Source organism: Mobula birostris, chromosome 10 (assembly GCF_030028105.1).
Source record: "Mobula birostris isolate sMobBir1 chromosome 10, sMobBir1.hap1, whole genome shotgun sequence".
Taxonomy (NCBI): domain Eukaryota; kingdom Metazoa; phylum Chordata; class Chondrichthyes; order Myliobatiformes; family Myliobatidae; genus Mobula; species Mobula birostris.
In genome coordinates, this window is record NC_092379.1 from 53,540,223 (window position 1) to 53,557,113 (window position 16,891).

At 45.3% G+C, this 16,891-nt stretch overlaps 1 protein-coding gene across 1 annotated transcript in view; it reads right to left on the reverse strand.

Moving 5' to 3' along the window:
- The window catches only part of LOC140203687 (serine/threonine-protein phosphatase 2A 65 kDa regulatory subunit A beta isoform-like), a 54,832-nt gene that overhangs the window by 24,037 nt on the left and 13,904 nt on the right, over nucleotides 1-16,891 (reverse strand). Inside the window, exons 9-14 of the mRNA XM_072269733.1 lie at nucleotides 16,011-16,158; nucleotides 13,032-13,187; nucleotides 9,708-9,822; nucleotides 7,258-7,328; nucleotides 6,669-6,803; nucleotides 1,416-1,589 (exon numbers count right to left, since the gene is read on the reverse strand). Coding sequence (XP_072125834.1) covers nucleotides 1,416-1,589; nucleotides 6,669-6,803; nucleotides 7,258-7,328; nucleotides 9,708-9,822; nucleotides 13,032-13,187; nucleotides 16,011-16,158 — 799 coding nt within the window. The remainder of the gene's footprint in view (nucleotides 1-1,415; nucleotides 1,590-6,668; nucleotides 6,804-7,257; nucleotides 7,329-9,707; nucleotides 9,823-13,031; nucleotides 13,188-16,010; nucleotides 16,159-16,891) is intronic.

The following is a 16,891-nucleotide window of genomic DNA, read 5'->3' on the forward strand; positions in this document are numbered from 1 at the left end:
GAGATCCCTGTCTTGTTCCCCGTTGGAGTTTAAAAGATGCCGAAAAAAGCTCGTTAGTTGAAACTTCAGCCTGTGGGTTAGAATACAGAAGCTGTATCTTAGAAATTTTCCCCCTATTCCACTCCACTCTGTCGAAGGCTTTCTTGGCATCCAATGACAGAATAGCACTATCAGAGCTTCCAGATTTTTCATAAAGTATATTAAGCACTCTTCGAATGTTGCGGAAGCCCTGCCTTCCCTTACAAATCCATTTTGGTCAGGGTGGACCATTTTTGGCAAGAGTGGCTCCAGCCTCCTAGCTAATACCTTACAGAGAATTTTGAGATCATTGTTCAGATGTGAGATTGACCTATAAGATCCACAAAGGGATGGTGGTTTTCCCGGTTTTAACAGTAGTGTGATTGCTGCCATTTTAAGAGAGGAGGGAAGGGATCCATTGTCAAATGACTCCTGATACATATCAAGCAGAGGTGGTATTAGTTTAGTCTTAAAGATTTTATATATTTCAATCGGAATTTCCATTGGGCCCAGGAGTTTTCCCTCCCTTCATGTTAGTTATAGCTGCAGACAATTCTTTAGCCTCTAAGTTAAACTCCAGTGAGGTCAAGGACGTTTCATCTCGGGGTATAAATTGTAACAAGTCGAGAAATTCCTTTTGTATTTGTGGAGCTGAATCTGAATATTCTGAGCTGTACAGATCTTGGTAAAATCTCAAAAAGATATTGTTTATTTCCTCTGCGACAACCGTTGTCACCCCCTCATCTGATTGTATGGAGTTTATTGCCCTTTCTGTTTGTGTCTGTTTGATGTGCAGGCCAAACGTTCACTTATTATCATGTACAACTCTGAGATTTGTCTTCCCCAGATAGCCATGAAACAAAGAAAAAACATGAAAGTCATTGAATAGCATCCTGATCATCAGCGCCCCCCCCAACCACCCCTCCCTCCACACAGAAAATGGAACAGCAACAACCCCAGCCCACCCCCCACACAAAAACCAACAGAACATTTTACCCCCAAACACCCTCCCCTCGCACAACAAAATGAAAAGAAACAGGCAATATCAAAACAGAATATAAAATCCCTAAGTCTGACAAAGTCCGCAGTCCTTAAACAGGGGTCTAAACCTGATGGTCTAAACCAGGGGTTTCCACCCCTGCTTGGTTAATGGTCAATTAAAAAAAAGGTTGGGAGCCCCGAGTCTAAAGTAAGACTACCCATGTCAGTGGGCTACAAGTATAATTGTTACTATCGCACATTTGCTTCTGGTGCAAAAGGAAAGAAGATGTTCAAAGTTATTTCCGTCTTTAAACTAAAGTATCAATTTGATATGGGCAATCATTTCCATTCTGCAAATCATCCATATGGAAGCATTGCTAATAGACTATAAAAACATTTTAGAATAAACCACCCACCAGCAGCCCTGCAAGCAGAGGCATGTACTCGATTATCGCAAGGCGCACTCTCCATTTGGCATCTTCTGCTAATTCTACAATGGCTGGCAGGAGAGACTGTGATAACTGGTGAATTCCAACAACTTCATTCACGCAGTCCAGATTGGAGATAATGTTCAAACGGACCTCAGGGCACTAGGAAGGAAAGGCAATTTTCTGAGTACAGCAAAGGTGAAAAACATTCATACTGCGAACGCTGTCTGACAAACACACTGGCGCTCCCCAGACTCTCTGCTTTCAAAGTATCATCTTGGACATTTATGAAATATTAATCCCAGAAAAGAAATATGAATGCCACTTTCACACTTACAGTACTTAGGCACATGCACATCTAGCCAGGGTGCCAATGACTTCTGCACAGAACTGTACTTGCCAACGTGCAGTGGAGAGCAAGTTTGTAAATCTGGCGGGAGCACAGGATGTTGGGAATGGTGAGAGTGGAGCACCCACGGGAGGGGTATGAGAGAGGTGGCTGAGGTGGACTGCCAGGGGCAGGAGGGGGTGGTGCGAGTGCAGACACACTCAGCCCTGAGAACACAAGCAAGGGCATTTGATTCCAAACAATTGGTCTATTGGTCATTACAGAATGTCTCTCTGGTGCTTCCCGCTCCCTTCCCCCTTTTCCCAACCAAAGAGTCAAAGGTTTGTTTATGATCAAAGCACGTATCCAAATACAACCCTGAAATTTGTCTTCTCCAGATAGCCACCAAGCAAAGAAAGAAGATGAAAGTCACTCAGAGAGAAGCATGAAACCTACACCTCCCCAGCCCTGGTACAAAAAATAATGGCATCCTGATCATCTGATCCCCAAAACTACCCCTCCCTCCACACACAAAACGGAATAGCAACATCGACCCCCCCCAATCCATCCCACGCACAAAAAACTAACAGAGTATTTTACCCCCAAACACCCTCCCCTCACACAACAAAACGAAAAGAATAAGGCGATGAAGAAAACAGAATATAAAAACCCTAAATCTGAAAAAGTCCACAGTCCATAAACACAAATGCAGAACCAGGATATCATCCTACGCTATCACCGACATTCACCAAAAGAGGGGGACAGGGACACAACTCCCCTCTCCCTGCCCCCTTCCCACTCTCAGTCCACATCAGAGACCCATATCAGACATCTGTGAGGTTTATCATCACTCACAGATGTCAAGAAATTTGATTTTTTTTTGCGGCAGCAGCAGCACAGTGCAATATATAAGAATTACTACAGGACCGTGCAAAACTCAGACACCCTAGCTATATACACCAGCCTAAGACTTTTGCACAGTACTATACATTATGGTCCAAGTTATGGTCACACGAGCAGTATGCCAGAAATTCGAGAGTCAGTTAGCAGAAGTGAGTGCAGTTGCTTTTATTAAGGAGAAGGTGCTTGGGAAGCTGAAAGTTTTGAAGGTAGTCAAGTCACCTGGACTAGATGGGCTACACCGCAGGGTTCTGAAAGAGGCAGCTGTAGAGATTGGGGAGGCATTAGTAATAATCTTTCAAGAGTCATTAGAATCTGGAATGGTTCCAGAGGACTGGAAATTTCCAAATGTCACTTCACTCTGAAGGGAGGGAGGCAAAAGACATGAAACTATAGGCCTTTCAGCCTGACTTCAGTGGTTGGGAAAATGTTGGGAGTCCATTATTAAGGACGAGGCTCCCAGTACTTGGAGGTGCATGGTTTCCTTAAGGGGAAATTACAGGCAGGATAGACAAGGGAGGGTCAGTGGATGCTGTTTACTTGGAGTTTGACAAGATGCCGCACATGAGACTCCTTAACAAGTTAAGAGCCCATGGTATTACAGAAGATATCCTAGTAAAGATAGAAGATTGCCTGACTGACGGGAAGCAAAGAGTTGCAAATGAAAGGGGCCTTTTCTGGTTGACTGCAGGTGACCATTAGTGTTCCACAGGGGTTGGTATTGTGACCGTTTCTTTTCAAGCAGATGTCAATGATCTGGACAACGGAATTGATGGCTTGGTGGTCACATTTGTGGATGATACCAAGATAGGTGGAGGGGCAGAGAGTCTGTAGAAGGACTTGATAGATTGGGAGAATAGCAAGGCAGTGGCAGTTGGAATATACTGCACTGACCGAAAGTGTTTCTGGTAGGTAGGATTCCTCAGCCTTGGGCGGCAGCCCGCTTAGGAGAGGGAAAACCCTGATTTTAAACCTCCACTGCCTTGCAGTCATGCCCACCCATGGGAAAGGCTTTGGGGGTAAACCCCTAAGGCAGTTTGATGTTGTTTACAGCTTCACTCCGGCAACCTCTGCGATGACACTGGTGCCGAGCTGTATTGGCGCTTGCCCTTCCCTTCAACAACATGAGTGATGTGGAGAGGGGGAGCCTACTGCATGGGAAGAGCCGGTCCTTCAAACCTTCCTGCCCAGGAGAGGACACAGTCCACCAGAGGCACAAACCCATCATCCCCGGGATCGAAGGGTGCCTACTACCAGAAACGTATGGCCATGCACTTTGGTAGAAGGAGTAAAGACGTGTACTATTTTCCAAATGGGCAGAAAATTCAGAAATCAGACGTGCAAAGGCAATTGGGAGACCTCGTGCAGGGTTCCCTAAACGTTATCTTGCAGGCTGAGTTGGTGGTACGGAAAGAAAATGGAATGTTGGCATTCATTTTGAGAGGACTAGAAAAGATATAAGGGTAATGCTGAAGCTTTATAAGGCATTGGTCAGAACGCAGTTGGGGGTATAGTGAGCAGCTTTGGGCCCTTTATCTAAGATGTGCTGATATTAGAGAGGGTTCACGAGAATGATCCTGGGAATGAAACATACAGGAGGAGTGCTTGACGGCTCCGGCTCTGTCCTCGATGGAGTTCAGACGGGAAGGAAGAGGGGTGAATCTCATTGAAACTTATGGAATATTAAGAGGCCTAGAACAGAGAGGAGGTTTCCTGTGACCAGAGGGCACAGCCTCAGAATAGAGGGACGTCCATTTAGAACAGAGCTGAGAGGAAATTTCTTCAGGAAAGGGCGGTGGATCTGTGGAATCCATCAACGCTGAAGGCTGTGGAGGACGAGTCATTGGGTATACTTAACGTGGAGGGTGACAGGTTCTTGATTAGTCAGGGTGTTAAAGGTTACGGGGGAGAAGGCAGGAGAATGGGGCCGAGAGGGTAATAAGCTAGCCATGATGGAATGGCTAAGCAGACACGATGGGCTGAGTGGCCTAATTCCGTTCCTGAGTCTTAATTTATTGTCCGTTCACTCTCCCTGAGTGCAGGCGAGCTCCTCGGGAGGGCCATGGGAGGAAACAACGGTCATTTTGTGAAAAGCTGCATTTCACAAAAGAAAAACACTTGAATTTCTGCGTTGGAGAAATCTTTCTGCACCTTTGGCATAAATAGATGCAAGATACTAATTACTATTAAATTATCCAACAGTTCAAATCATGATTCGGCAGGCTTTTTTCTTGATTTCATTTCAAACTAACAAATAATTCAAGGCTTGAATTAACAGCTGCCAATTTGAAGATGTACACTTTGAATCTGTCAGCTGTGCCTGGAAAATCGAGGCATTTCTGACATTTGGGGAATCTTTTCGGGTGTAGCACATGAAGGGAATCAAGTCTGCAGACATTGGAAATCCAGAGCAATTCACCCAAAACGCTGGAGGAACTCAGCAGCTCAGGCAGCATCTATGGGAATGAGTAAACAGTCAGTGTTTCAGGCCGAGGCCTTTTATCGGGACTGTAAAGGGAGGCAGAAGATGCTAGGATATAAAGGTGAGGAGAGGGGAAGGAGGCCAGCTGGAAGGTGTTAGGTGAAGACAGGTGGGTGGGAAAGGTCAATGGCTGGAGAAGAAAGAATCTGAGAGAGGAGAGGAGAAGAGAGTGGACCACAGGAGAGATGGAAGGAGGTGGGGACCCAGGGAGAAGTAATAGACAGGTGAGAAGTAAAAGCTCAGAGTGGGGAATTGAGGAAGGAGAGGAGAGGGGAGAGATTTTTTTTACATTTTTAAAAATAATCTTAATTCTGTAAAAATAATGAAAGAATGCAAATTTCCATATAAATTAAAAAATCCAGAATTTGCACATGCAACAGTTTTGTTTAAGTTCACGCCAAAATAAACAAGGAACTTGATGGATGGAGAAATAACAGCTCCATCACACCATTAACCGATTCATCTTTAATCCAATATGCACTCAGATTACAAACCAGCTCACATCACTGCTTCTAAAGAACGCACTGCACATTTGCTCTTATCTGAAGCTCTCAAACTAAAAGAACAGTTCGAGAGACTCCGGTGGAAGAAACAGTTGTTATTCCATTCATGATTCATAAAAACATAAGAAATCGGAGCAGGAGTAGGCCATCCGGCCCATCAAGCCTGCCCCGCCATTCAGTAAGATCATGGCTGACCTGTCCATAAACTCAGCTTCATCTACCTGCCTTTTCCCCATAACCCTTAATTCCCCTACTATCTATCCTCTCCAGCCCTTCACCTTTCCCACCCATCACCTGCCTTCAACTCCCCTCCCCTACACACCAACCTTTCCCATCACCTGGTCTACCTATCACCTACCAGCTTGTACTCCCCCCATCCTCCCAACCTTCTTATTCTGGTGCCTTCCCCCTTCCTTTCCAGTCCTGACGAAGGGTGTCAGCCCAAGGGTTCATTCCCCTCCATAGATGCTGCCTGACCTGCTGAGTTCCTCCAGCATTGTGTGTGTGTGTATGTGTGTGTGCACGCGTGTGGCTGTGGATTGCCAGCATCTGCAGAATCTGTGATTATCCACTTTAGAATGCTGGACATCACCGCACAGCTTCAAGCAAACGGCAGTTACAATGTTTGTCAACAGGAAAGAAAGCAGATGAACATGGGCCAACTGCTGTCCCCTTCCAGGAATCGATATCAGTGAGAGTAAAAGCCTAGACACATCAGTCTGTGTTGCAACACGTCCCATTCTGGCACACTTATCCAGATACCTGTATCTCGTGGTGGAGCATGGACTGCTCGTCACCTTCAGCAGATGTACAAGTTCCAGAGACGACAACCAACTTTTTGATCGCCTAATGAACAATAAGCGACCTTTCCTCAGCACTCTGGACTTGACAACAGCTTCCAAACAGCACACAGAAGAAAGCTCTCCATTGGTGTTTGCCTGATTTCGGTAGGCTAATCAAATATTATCCACGATGGCCACCAGTCACGCAAGGGGTATGTTAAAGTTTGTACTTCATGATAAAATTACCTTATCTTTGAGCTGAGCTAAGACCAGGGGAAGCAGGTGCTCAACAGTGCTGTCCTTGCCCAGGATGGTGGACAAGCCCATAATAACAGAGGCCAGAGCTGACTTCACGTGTTGATTGGTGTCAGACACAAGTTCCTGGAAAAGAAACACAAAAAATGATCAAATGAAAACCCAGACAGGTATCTCAGTCAATACGCACAAAATGCTAGAGGAACTCAGCAGGCCAGGCAGCACCTATGGAGAAACGGACAGTCGACATTTCTGTCCAAAACCCTTCGGCAGAACTCAGCCCTTTGGGAGAGGGGGAGGGAGCAGGAGAGGGGGATGGGGAGGGAGTGGGAGAGGGGGATGGGGCGGGAGAGGGGGATGGGGCGGGAGAGGGGACGGGAGAGGGGGCAAGATGTGACTCGTGCTTGGACACTGAGCTTTTCCAGTTACAAGCAGTTCACACTGATAAATGGTGCCTGAATCCTCGTTTCAGACCCACCCAAAATACTGAGGGACTTTTTCCTGAAGTGAATGAGATGAGTTGCTACATTAATTTTAGATAGACTGTATAACCAGCCAAGAATTTGAGAAGGCATATTACCTTAACATACGGCAAGATGTGACATATTATGACAGTCTCCCTGCAATCTACTGGCAAGTTTTCACAGAAATCTGCAAGATAGAGTACTGCATGTTAGAGAGTTATTCTCAAACAAACCAATGGAGTCAGAGAAAAGTACAGCACAGAAATAGGCCCTTCAGCCCATCTATTCTGTGCCGATCCATTTAAATTGCCTACTCCCATCAACCTGCATCTGGACCATAGCCCTCAATACCACTACCATCTGTGTACCCATCCAAACTTCTCTTAACTGTTGAAATCGAGCTTGCACGCACCACTTGCGCTGGCAACTCGTTCCACACTCTCACCACAATGATAAATCAATAAAGTTTAACAGATTAAGCAATTGCTGAAAAGCATCTGCCTTAATATTTGTATCTTCTCACAAGATAGTGGCAAGAGAAAACATACATTCTGAAGCACTATTTAAGTCGCACAAGGAAAAGCAAGGCCAGCACCTACAGTGTAAACATCAAGAGTCAGACAGCACAGGTTCAATTCTGGCACATCTGTACGTTCTCCCTGGAGTAAACCCCGAGGGAAAAATCCGGAGCCGGATTCTCCGAGGCAGTCCTACGTTGAGTTCAACGCTGTCAACTCCTGCGACGCCACTGGTACCAAACTGTATCGGTCTCTGCCGATCCTTTGGACTCATCAGATGCGTGGAGAGGGGGAGCCTGCTACATGGGCAACAGCTTACTCTCCATATCATACTGCCCTGGCTTACGTATCACGTAGACAGCTGCACGTAACATCCATGGTGGACCCTGACCAACGGAGGGCCTCGGGTTAGGCAGTCAGTGGTACAAACGTAAAGAACACCACTCACTCTTTTTCACAATCTCACAACCTTTCAAGACTCTGCACAAGCAATGAAGTGCAATTTGTAAGGAGCAGCCACCATCGAAACATGAAGTCAAGTGGCACACAATTCCTTTCCATTTGCTGTCATCCAGTTCTGGGATCAGATCAGGATGCCAAAGGGGAGGCATGCTGGCATGCTGTTCTCACTTGGAGAAGTGTCACCTGGATATGTGGTACCACATTAAATAGAGTCATCGAAAAGCACAGCGCAGAAAAGGCCCTTTGGCCCCTCTCGTCCATTCTGAACAATTCAAACTGTCTACTCCCATCTGCTTACACCAGGACCATAACACCACCACCACCCCCATATCCCTACTATCCATGTACCTATTCAAACTTCTCTTAAATATTGAAATCAAAACTGCATGGACCACTTGTGCTGGCAGCTCGTTCCACTCTCATGACCCTCTGTGTGAAGAAGTTTCCCCTCATGTTCCCCTTAAACCTGTCACCTTTCACTCTTAACCCATGACCTCTGGTTGTAGTCCAACCCAACCACAGTGGAAAAAACCTGCTTGCATTTATCCCATCCATACCCCCCCCATAATATTGTACCTCCATCAAATCTCCTCTCAGTCTTCTGCATTCTGAAGAATACAGTCCTAACCTATTCAATCTTTCCTTCTAAGTCAGGTCCTCCAGACCAGGAAACATCCTTGTAAATTTTCTCTGCATTCTTTCAACCTTGTTTAGATCTTTCACAGGAGTTCAAAGTTCAGGGGTGTCCAGGGAAGGGGTCGCACCTCTGGTGAAGGGGCTTGTCGTGTCCATTCCGGGGCAGCTCACTCACCTTTGCTCGCCACCGGACACTCATCTCTCCCCTGTGGCTGCAAGCAGCCATTTGCACGTGACAGCAGTCTCATACTCCAGTGAGATTCGGACAAGCCAGTCCTAGCACGCAAAGTCAGCCTCAGCGGACTGGGCGGGTGCGATCTACAGTAAAGCCCAACGGCCAGGAAGGTGGCTCTGCATCGCGCTGTGGAGAGCGAGGGGCATGAAAAGACACAGAAAGCGTCCTGGTCATCCACTGCAAACAAGAAGACCCCTGTTTCTTCTGGCGCTTGTTCATACCACTGGACCCGGACTTCTGAGGCCAAGAGAGTGGAACTGCCACAGTGCAAAGGCTTTTCCATTTTAAAAACTCTCCCGCACAGGTTTCCTGTCATCGTCGGACAAAATGTGCAACCACCATGCGTACTATACACAACCTTGACATTTGTCTCCTTACAGGCAGCCACAAAGCAAAGGAACCCAACAGAACCCATTAAAAACAGAAAACCATCAATCACACAATGCGCAGGAAAAAAAGACAAATTGTGCAGACAAGAAAAGTAAGCAAATAATGTTCAGGACTGCACTGCAAAATGCCAGGTTGTACAGCTGGATCAAAGGCCTCGTCTCCACTAGGAAAGTTACAGGCACAGATTGCAGTGTCATTGCCCAGAACAAGAGTCTATTAATGAAGTAATTGATAGTTGTTTCTGCTGCCAGAAAGTTGTCACTGTGCTTCACCAACAACATCTTAAACGGGATGGAAAAGACAAGAATGAGAATTCCCAACCAACCTTTAACTTTGTTGGCCCCAGCTGCTCGCACTTCAGCCTCACAATCTTTCAACAGGTTTTGGAAAGCAGGAACCAGATCATTTTCCACAATTTCAGGACCCACGGTTTTCTGAAGCTTTAAAGGCAAGAGAAACCAAATGAGTAACAAAGATAGAGCGGGTTTCAATAGCAGCAATCTGTGCATTAACACGTGAACAGAGGAATCACAAAGACAACACCATCTTTCTTTTCCACGCTCGTGTCGCTGCTGCCATCAGGTAGAAGGTGCAGGAGCCTCAGGACCCTCACCACCAGGTTCAAGAACAGTTACTACCCCTCAATCATCAGGTAGAAGGTACAGGAGCCTCAGGACCCACACCTCCAGGCTCGAGAACAGCTATTACCCCTCAACTATCAGGTAGAAGCTGCAGGAGCCTCAGCCCACACCACCAGGTTCAAGAACAGTTATTACCCCTCAACCATAAGGATCTTGAACTACAGGGGATCAGTACACTTAATCAATTGAGATGTTCCCACGAGCAATGATCTTACTTTAATTACTCTTTATCTTGTTATTTCATACTCTTGTTATTTATTGCTATTTATTTATATTTGCATTTGTACTTTATCTTTTATTGATCCTGTTTACAGTTACTATTCTATAGAAATTGCTGAGTATGCCCACAGGAAAATGAATCTCAGGGTTTTATGTGGTGACATGTATGTACTCTGAAAATATGAACTTCAAAATTAAAAATCTGAACTATACTTTAGCTACAGACTTCATTGCAAGATTAGTTTATACGTGATCTTGAGCATAGAAAGTGCCTTTTGTGATGGTCTGTCATTAGCAATGATAGCAGAACGTTATAAATACAATAAACTCCGTACCGTTCTAATGCAATTGTTTTCCAATAATAGGTTGGTGCCAATTTCACAAGTGCTCTGGCAACCTTTATCTTGTTCTGGCATATTTCCCCTTCCTTTCCAGTCCTGATGAAAGGTCTTGGCCCAAAACGTCGACTGTTTATTCACTTCCATAGATGCAGCCTGACCTGCTGAGTTCCTCCAGCATTTTTGTGTGTGTTACCTTATATGGAGCTTATTTTTGAACACGGGTTAGTTATCGTATAAAGACAGACAATATAACGTCTTTGCCTGTTCCAAGGGTAACAATCCTAAGATGACAAAATGGCTGTGTTTTCTGTGTGCTTTTGAACACTGGTCCATCTGTAATTTGCTTTAATTTTCGATCAGGTTTACAGTTTTTAATTATGTAATTTTATCATGGGTGGCGGGGTGGAAGTACATCTCTACCAAGAGACATGTAAGGCGTTCCTTCCCTCCGCTAGCCTGCAGGTCACCCTTGGGCAAGGTGTAGCACCTGCTTAGCCAACCCCACCCCCCCACCTGCAATCAGGGTCACGTGAAGCCATGGGGTAAGAGGAAAGAAACCCAGAGAAATGTTGCCATTGTGTTCAGATGTTTATCAATGAGTGGATACCCCATGCTCTGGTAAAGAAATAAATGAGTGGGGAGAAAAAGGGAATGGTCAGATAAATGGTGTCCATTTAGAAGCAGCATTCTTTAGTGTTACCCAGGTAAAACAGCTGTAATGATCTATCCTTGATAAAATATCCTCAGATAAACCAGCTGCTTCAGTACAGATTTTACACTCATACAGAACAGAAAGATTTAATCTCAATGCTTTGGGGTGGGACCGGATTTTCCTGGCCTAAAGAGACGAAATTTTAAATTTTTAAAGAAAGGCAAAGTTGAGAAAATATTGTTGTTGATGGCTCTGAATCCGAAAGTATGGTACACAGACAACAACGTGAGCAATTGTAATCAGCTAATTTCTCAGGTCAAAAAAAACAACTAAATAATGTTATTTAATCATTAAATAATGCTTCTTAATTGTTAAATAATGTTAACCTGATTGTTAATGTTTGCAATTAACCTGTGTAGGCAATGTGCCTTTATTTTGAGGACTTGTATTACAGTGTGGTGAGAAAAGCACAGAGATTTCAGTTGATCCGAGTGTTTTCCCAGGCTGGGAAAGTCTAAGACTAAAGGGCATAGATTTAATTGGAGACACAGAACACAACAAGCTGTTCCGGCCCTTCAAACTGCACCGCCAGTAAGCCACCAACTTGTGCAACAATCTACAATGACCCTTTAACCTACTAACCGGAATGCTTTTGGACTGTGCGAGGAAACCGGAGCACCAGGAGGAAGCCTGAGGCAACAAGTTTTATACTGAGAACAAAGACCATCTGGTTCAAAAACTATAAACACACAGGAGATTCTGCAGATGCTGGAAACCCAGCACAAAATACTGGAGGAACTCAGCAGGCCAGGCAGCATCTATGGAAATGAAATAAACAGTCGATCTTTTAGGCTGAGACTGCTCTTCAGGGCTATAAATCTGCCGATGACACAACTATTGTTGGCAGAATTTCAGATGGTGACAAGGAGCCGAAGAGGAGTGAGATAGATCAGCTGGTTGAGTGGTGTGGCAACAATCTGGCACTTTGTCAGTCAGACCAAGGAACTGATTGTGGACCACAGGAGGGTGAAGTTGAATCACCACCTCCCTACACCATACCTGGTTTGTGTGAAGTCAGCAGTGGGAAGGAACCAGCAAAGTCCAGTCCATCAAAATTTTAATTAAATTAATTAATTAATGCACTACATCACAAAATTTACCACAATGACAGTAAAACCAATGATTGTGGACGTCAGGAAGGGGAAGTCAAGGGAACACACATCAGTCCTAATCAAGGAGACTGTGGAAAGGGTGAGTAGTTTCAAGTTCCTGAGTGTCAAAGTGTCTGAGGATCATCCTAGCTTTTCAACCTTTCGGCTCATTTTTAAACAGAACTGAAGTTCCCCTTAACTTCCTCCAGTCAAAAGTGAAAAATATCAGTGTCATCAACCTGTGCACGTGCTGAATCCCCAGATCCCTGGCACTATGCCAACAAGTTTGTTCTAAACCCCTGTCACAGGATTATCCTTCAGATACACTGAAAAAGATCTGAGCTCAATTCAGACCAACTTTGTTCTATTTCAGGTCCATGTTTAAAAACAGGCTAATTAAATGAATCTGGAAAGAAATCTCAGCACCTTTTGGCATGTCAGTCAATTATATTAAAAATACGCAGGTACTTGATTTAATGATTTTTTAAAACTATATTAGAGGAACTAATCGTGTTTTCATGACTTTTGACAGAATCAGAAGGGATTCCAGCTGGAACAGAAAACTTAAAGACTAGCTTTAAAACATAAATGCACCATATCATCATACCAAAGAGATGCATTTTGTGCTTTAGCAATAACATGTACCTCAGAAAATTTGTCTGCCACCACATAGCGAACACGCCAGGATTCATCGTCCACTGCCTGCCGGAGGGTCGGCATCACCAACGCTTCCAGGTCTTCCTGGGGCAGCAGCTGGGCTATGCTCACACAAGCCTCAACTGCCAACAGCCTCACCGAATCCTGTGAAAAAGATGTTCAAACCGGGTTTGAGCTGGTTCTTCATTAAAAAACAAAATTAATTTCCTGAAGTTAACATTAGGAAGAACTAATCTCATCAAAAAAATCATAAAAATAAATACTGACAATATAACAATTGTTTCCCAGATGATATCCGTTCAGATCACCTAGAAAGTAGCAACAGGTTTCATTACTTTGCAATGTGTGCTGGAATCTTCCCAGAATACAAGTACTGGAATGGAAATTTGGAGTGTATCAACATGCAACCTTTGATGGAAGCATTCCTTGGATTAGTATATTAGCAAATGTCATGACAGAGCAAAAATTTATTGATAAATCAATTTTCTTTCTCCTGCTCTTGAAGCACCATTCTCTGCTGAGTGAATCTCCAAGCTAATCACCCAAGTGGTCACTTTTCACCGTAGGATGTAGGAGCTGAATTAGGCCATTTGGCACATCGAGTCTCCTCTGACATTTCATCATGGTTGATCCATTTCACCTTCAGCCCAATCTCCTGCCTTCTCCCCATATCTCTTCATCGAAACACGGAAATCTACAGCACTTTACAGGCTATCCAGCCCCAAAGTTGTGCAGACCAAGTAACCTACTCGAGAAACTGCCTAGAATTTCCCTACCGCATAGCCCTCTATTTTCCTAAGCTCCATGTACCTATCTAAGAGTCTCTTAAAAAACCCTGTATCCATCTCTACCACCTTTGTTGTCAGTGCATTCCACACACCCACCACTCTCTAGGTGAGAAACTTACCTCTGACGTCCCCCTTATACCTACTTTCAAGCACCTTAAAACTATGCCCCCTCATGTTAGCCATTTCAGCCCTGGGAAAAAGTCTCCGGCTATCCACACGATTAATACCTCTTATCATCTTACACGCTTCAACCAGGTCACTTCTCATGCCCTGACTAATCAAGAATCTATCAACCTCTCTGCCCTGAATATACCCAATGACTTCTCCTCTGTGACAATGAATTCCACAGATTCTCTGGATAAGGAAATCCTTCCTCATCTCCATTCTAAATGGACAAACCTCTGCTCTGAGATTGCTTCCTCTGGTCTTAGGCTGTCCCACCATAAAAAACATCCTCCCCATATGCACTCTAGAGGCCTTTTAGTATTTGACAGGTTACAATGAGATCCCTCCCCCTCATTCTTCTGAATTCAAATGAGTACAGGCACAGAGCCATCGAATGCTCCTTGAACGACAAGCCTTTCAATCCTGGACCTTTCAATCACTTTCGTGACCCTCCGTTGAACCCACTCCTGTCTTGGCAAACCCTTTGTTAGATAAGGGGCCCAAAACTACCTTCAATATTCCAAGTGAAGCCTTATAAAATGTGAACATTACATCCTTGTTTTGATACGCTAGCCATCATTGGTGGGGTCTGAACCTGGAGCAAGTGTGAACATCTCCTTGGCTACAGATGTGAAGGTTTATTTCCAGGAGTCACTGGACAGTAACCAGAAGAGAAGCTTACTCAACACCAAGGAGCACACGTCCAACCGTTAACCAGAAGCTAGGTGAGGGTCAAAGTGTCCATCCCAGCTCCCCTTCAGCGTACCATTTCTGTACAACTCTGGCTCCTTAGTACACGAGGATACTGCAGACTGCGTCAAGCCTTTTGCCCGGGATACTTTAGGTTGGAGGAATATGAAAGGACACACACTGATTAAACAGTTCGCTCTTCAGGCAAAAGCCTCAAGATAACCACCTTCTTGGAGGAGCATCTCCAGCTGGAGTACTGGAATGGTGTAATCATGCCGATAGATTGACAGGCACTGCTTCCATCTGCGGTGGACAAAGGAACTTTATAAAGCAGGGGCTCCCAACCTGGGGCCCCTCGGTTGATGGTAGGGGGTCGATGGCGTAAAAGAGGGTTGTGAACCCCGGTTACAAAGGTGAACAGATGGTGCAGACTACCACAACAGAAACTTTGCAAGCAGGAAGTGGCATTAACAAGGCGTAGCATATTGAGTACATGGACGTATTAACCGGATGCAACTCAGTTCTTTGCCACGGACACACCATCCGTACTAATCTTTCCCACCTCCAGCTCATCCATACAGTAAAATGCAAGCGGTAATGTGGGGTGGGGGGGAATTGCTCCAGTGAGCGGAATGACAGACAGCCTGTTACCGGAACGAGCCAAGTGCTCTCCGTTATTTCACACACTGCCATGACGTGTGGGATACAGAGGCTCCTCTGTACAAGCAATTGATACACATGTGACATAAAGCCAAGGTGACAGCAGCAGCTTCAGCAAGATAAATCATGACAAGCCATGGGGAATAAGATCACCTTCCTTCACTATAATCCACGCTTCCTTCATCCACGTCACCTGCATTCCCACCCCACAAGCCTTTCCAGCGCATCAGTGTCTGTAGCCCCTACCAGCCACAATAGACTCCTAGACTAATCTCAATCCTCCGCTATCTGCAAGGGGCCTCTGCCACTAATCACACCCCACTTCACCCACCCCACCCTTCAGGGTTCCACGCCACTCATTCATCCTTGTCGCTCTCCCCGAAAGCAAGACAAGGTCTACACTCGCCCATTTGCCTCCGTTCAGGGCTGCAAACAGTTCTTGCAGGCGAAGCGGTGCTTTCCTCTCGGGGCTATTCGCTGTATCTGGAGCTCCTGCCGTGGCCTCCTCGACATCGGAGGACCAACACAGATGGGGTTGGGGAGGGGGCGGTTCTTCATCGAGCACCTTCTCTGGGTCCGCTGACAGAGCCAGGGTATCCCAATGGCCACCCACTTCAATTCGACTTCCCGCTGCCACCCCAGTGTCTGCTCTACAACTACATACCTGCTCATCAGAAGCCAGGGAAGTGAAGAGGGGTATAATGTCACTTTTCAAAAACTCCAGCTCCACAACCTTTGCAAATTCACCCAACTTTGATGCTGCTGCCTGGCGGACCACTGGTGTGTCATCTGAGCACAAGCTGTGGAAAAGTCTGCAGAAAAAATAAAATTAAAGGTCACATAGGAGTAGTCGCCCATTGATGCAGAACTTAACAATTCGCAAGCAGAAATACAAGCACTAAAAATTGACATTTTTGCAATTAATGTTTCTAAATCAGAAGCTACTAAAATATTTTGCTAAACCCATCATCATTATGTGCTGTGTCGTATGCTATGGGTGGTCACGGTCTTTCCATGACCCTGATTGTTCTCCGTAAAGTTTTCTACAGAAGTGGTTTGTCATTTCCGCCTTCTGGGCAGTGTGTGTCTTTACAAGGTGGGTGACCCCCAGCCTATTATCAATGCACTTCAGAAACTGTCTACCTGGCGTCAGGTGTCGCATAACCGGGACTTGTGATCTGCACCGGCTGCTCATCCACCACCTGATCCCATGGCTTCACCTGACCCTGATCGGGGCGGGGGCGGTGGGGAGGGGTCGATGGTATCGAAGCAGGAGCTACACCTTGCCCAAGGGTGGCCTGCAGACCAGCAGAAGGAAGCCTTACACCTCCTTTGGTAGAGACGCATCTCCACCACACCATCCAAAAATCCAATATTTGTGGTATTCAGATTTTATCCTGAGAAATACTTCAAGATAGCAACAGAATATAGAAATTTACTGCACATTACAGACCCTTCAGCCCACAATGTTGTGCTGACCACGTAACCTACTCTAGAAGCTGCCCAGAATTTCCCCACCATACAGCCCTGTCTTTTTCTGAAACA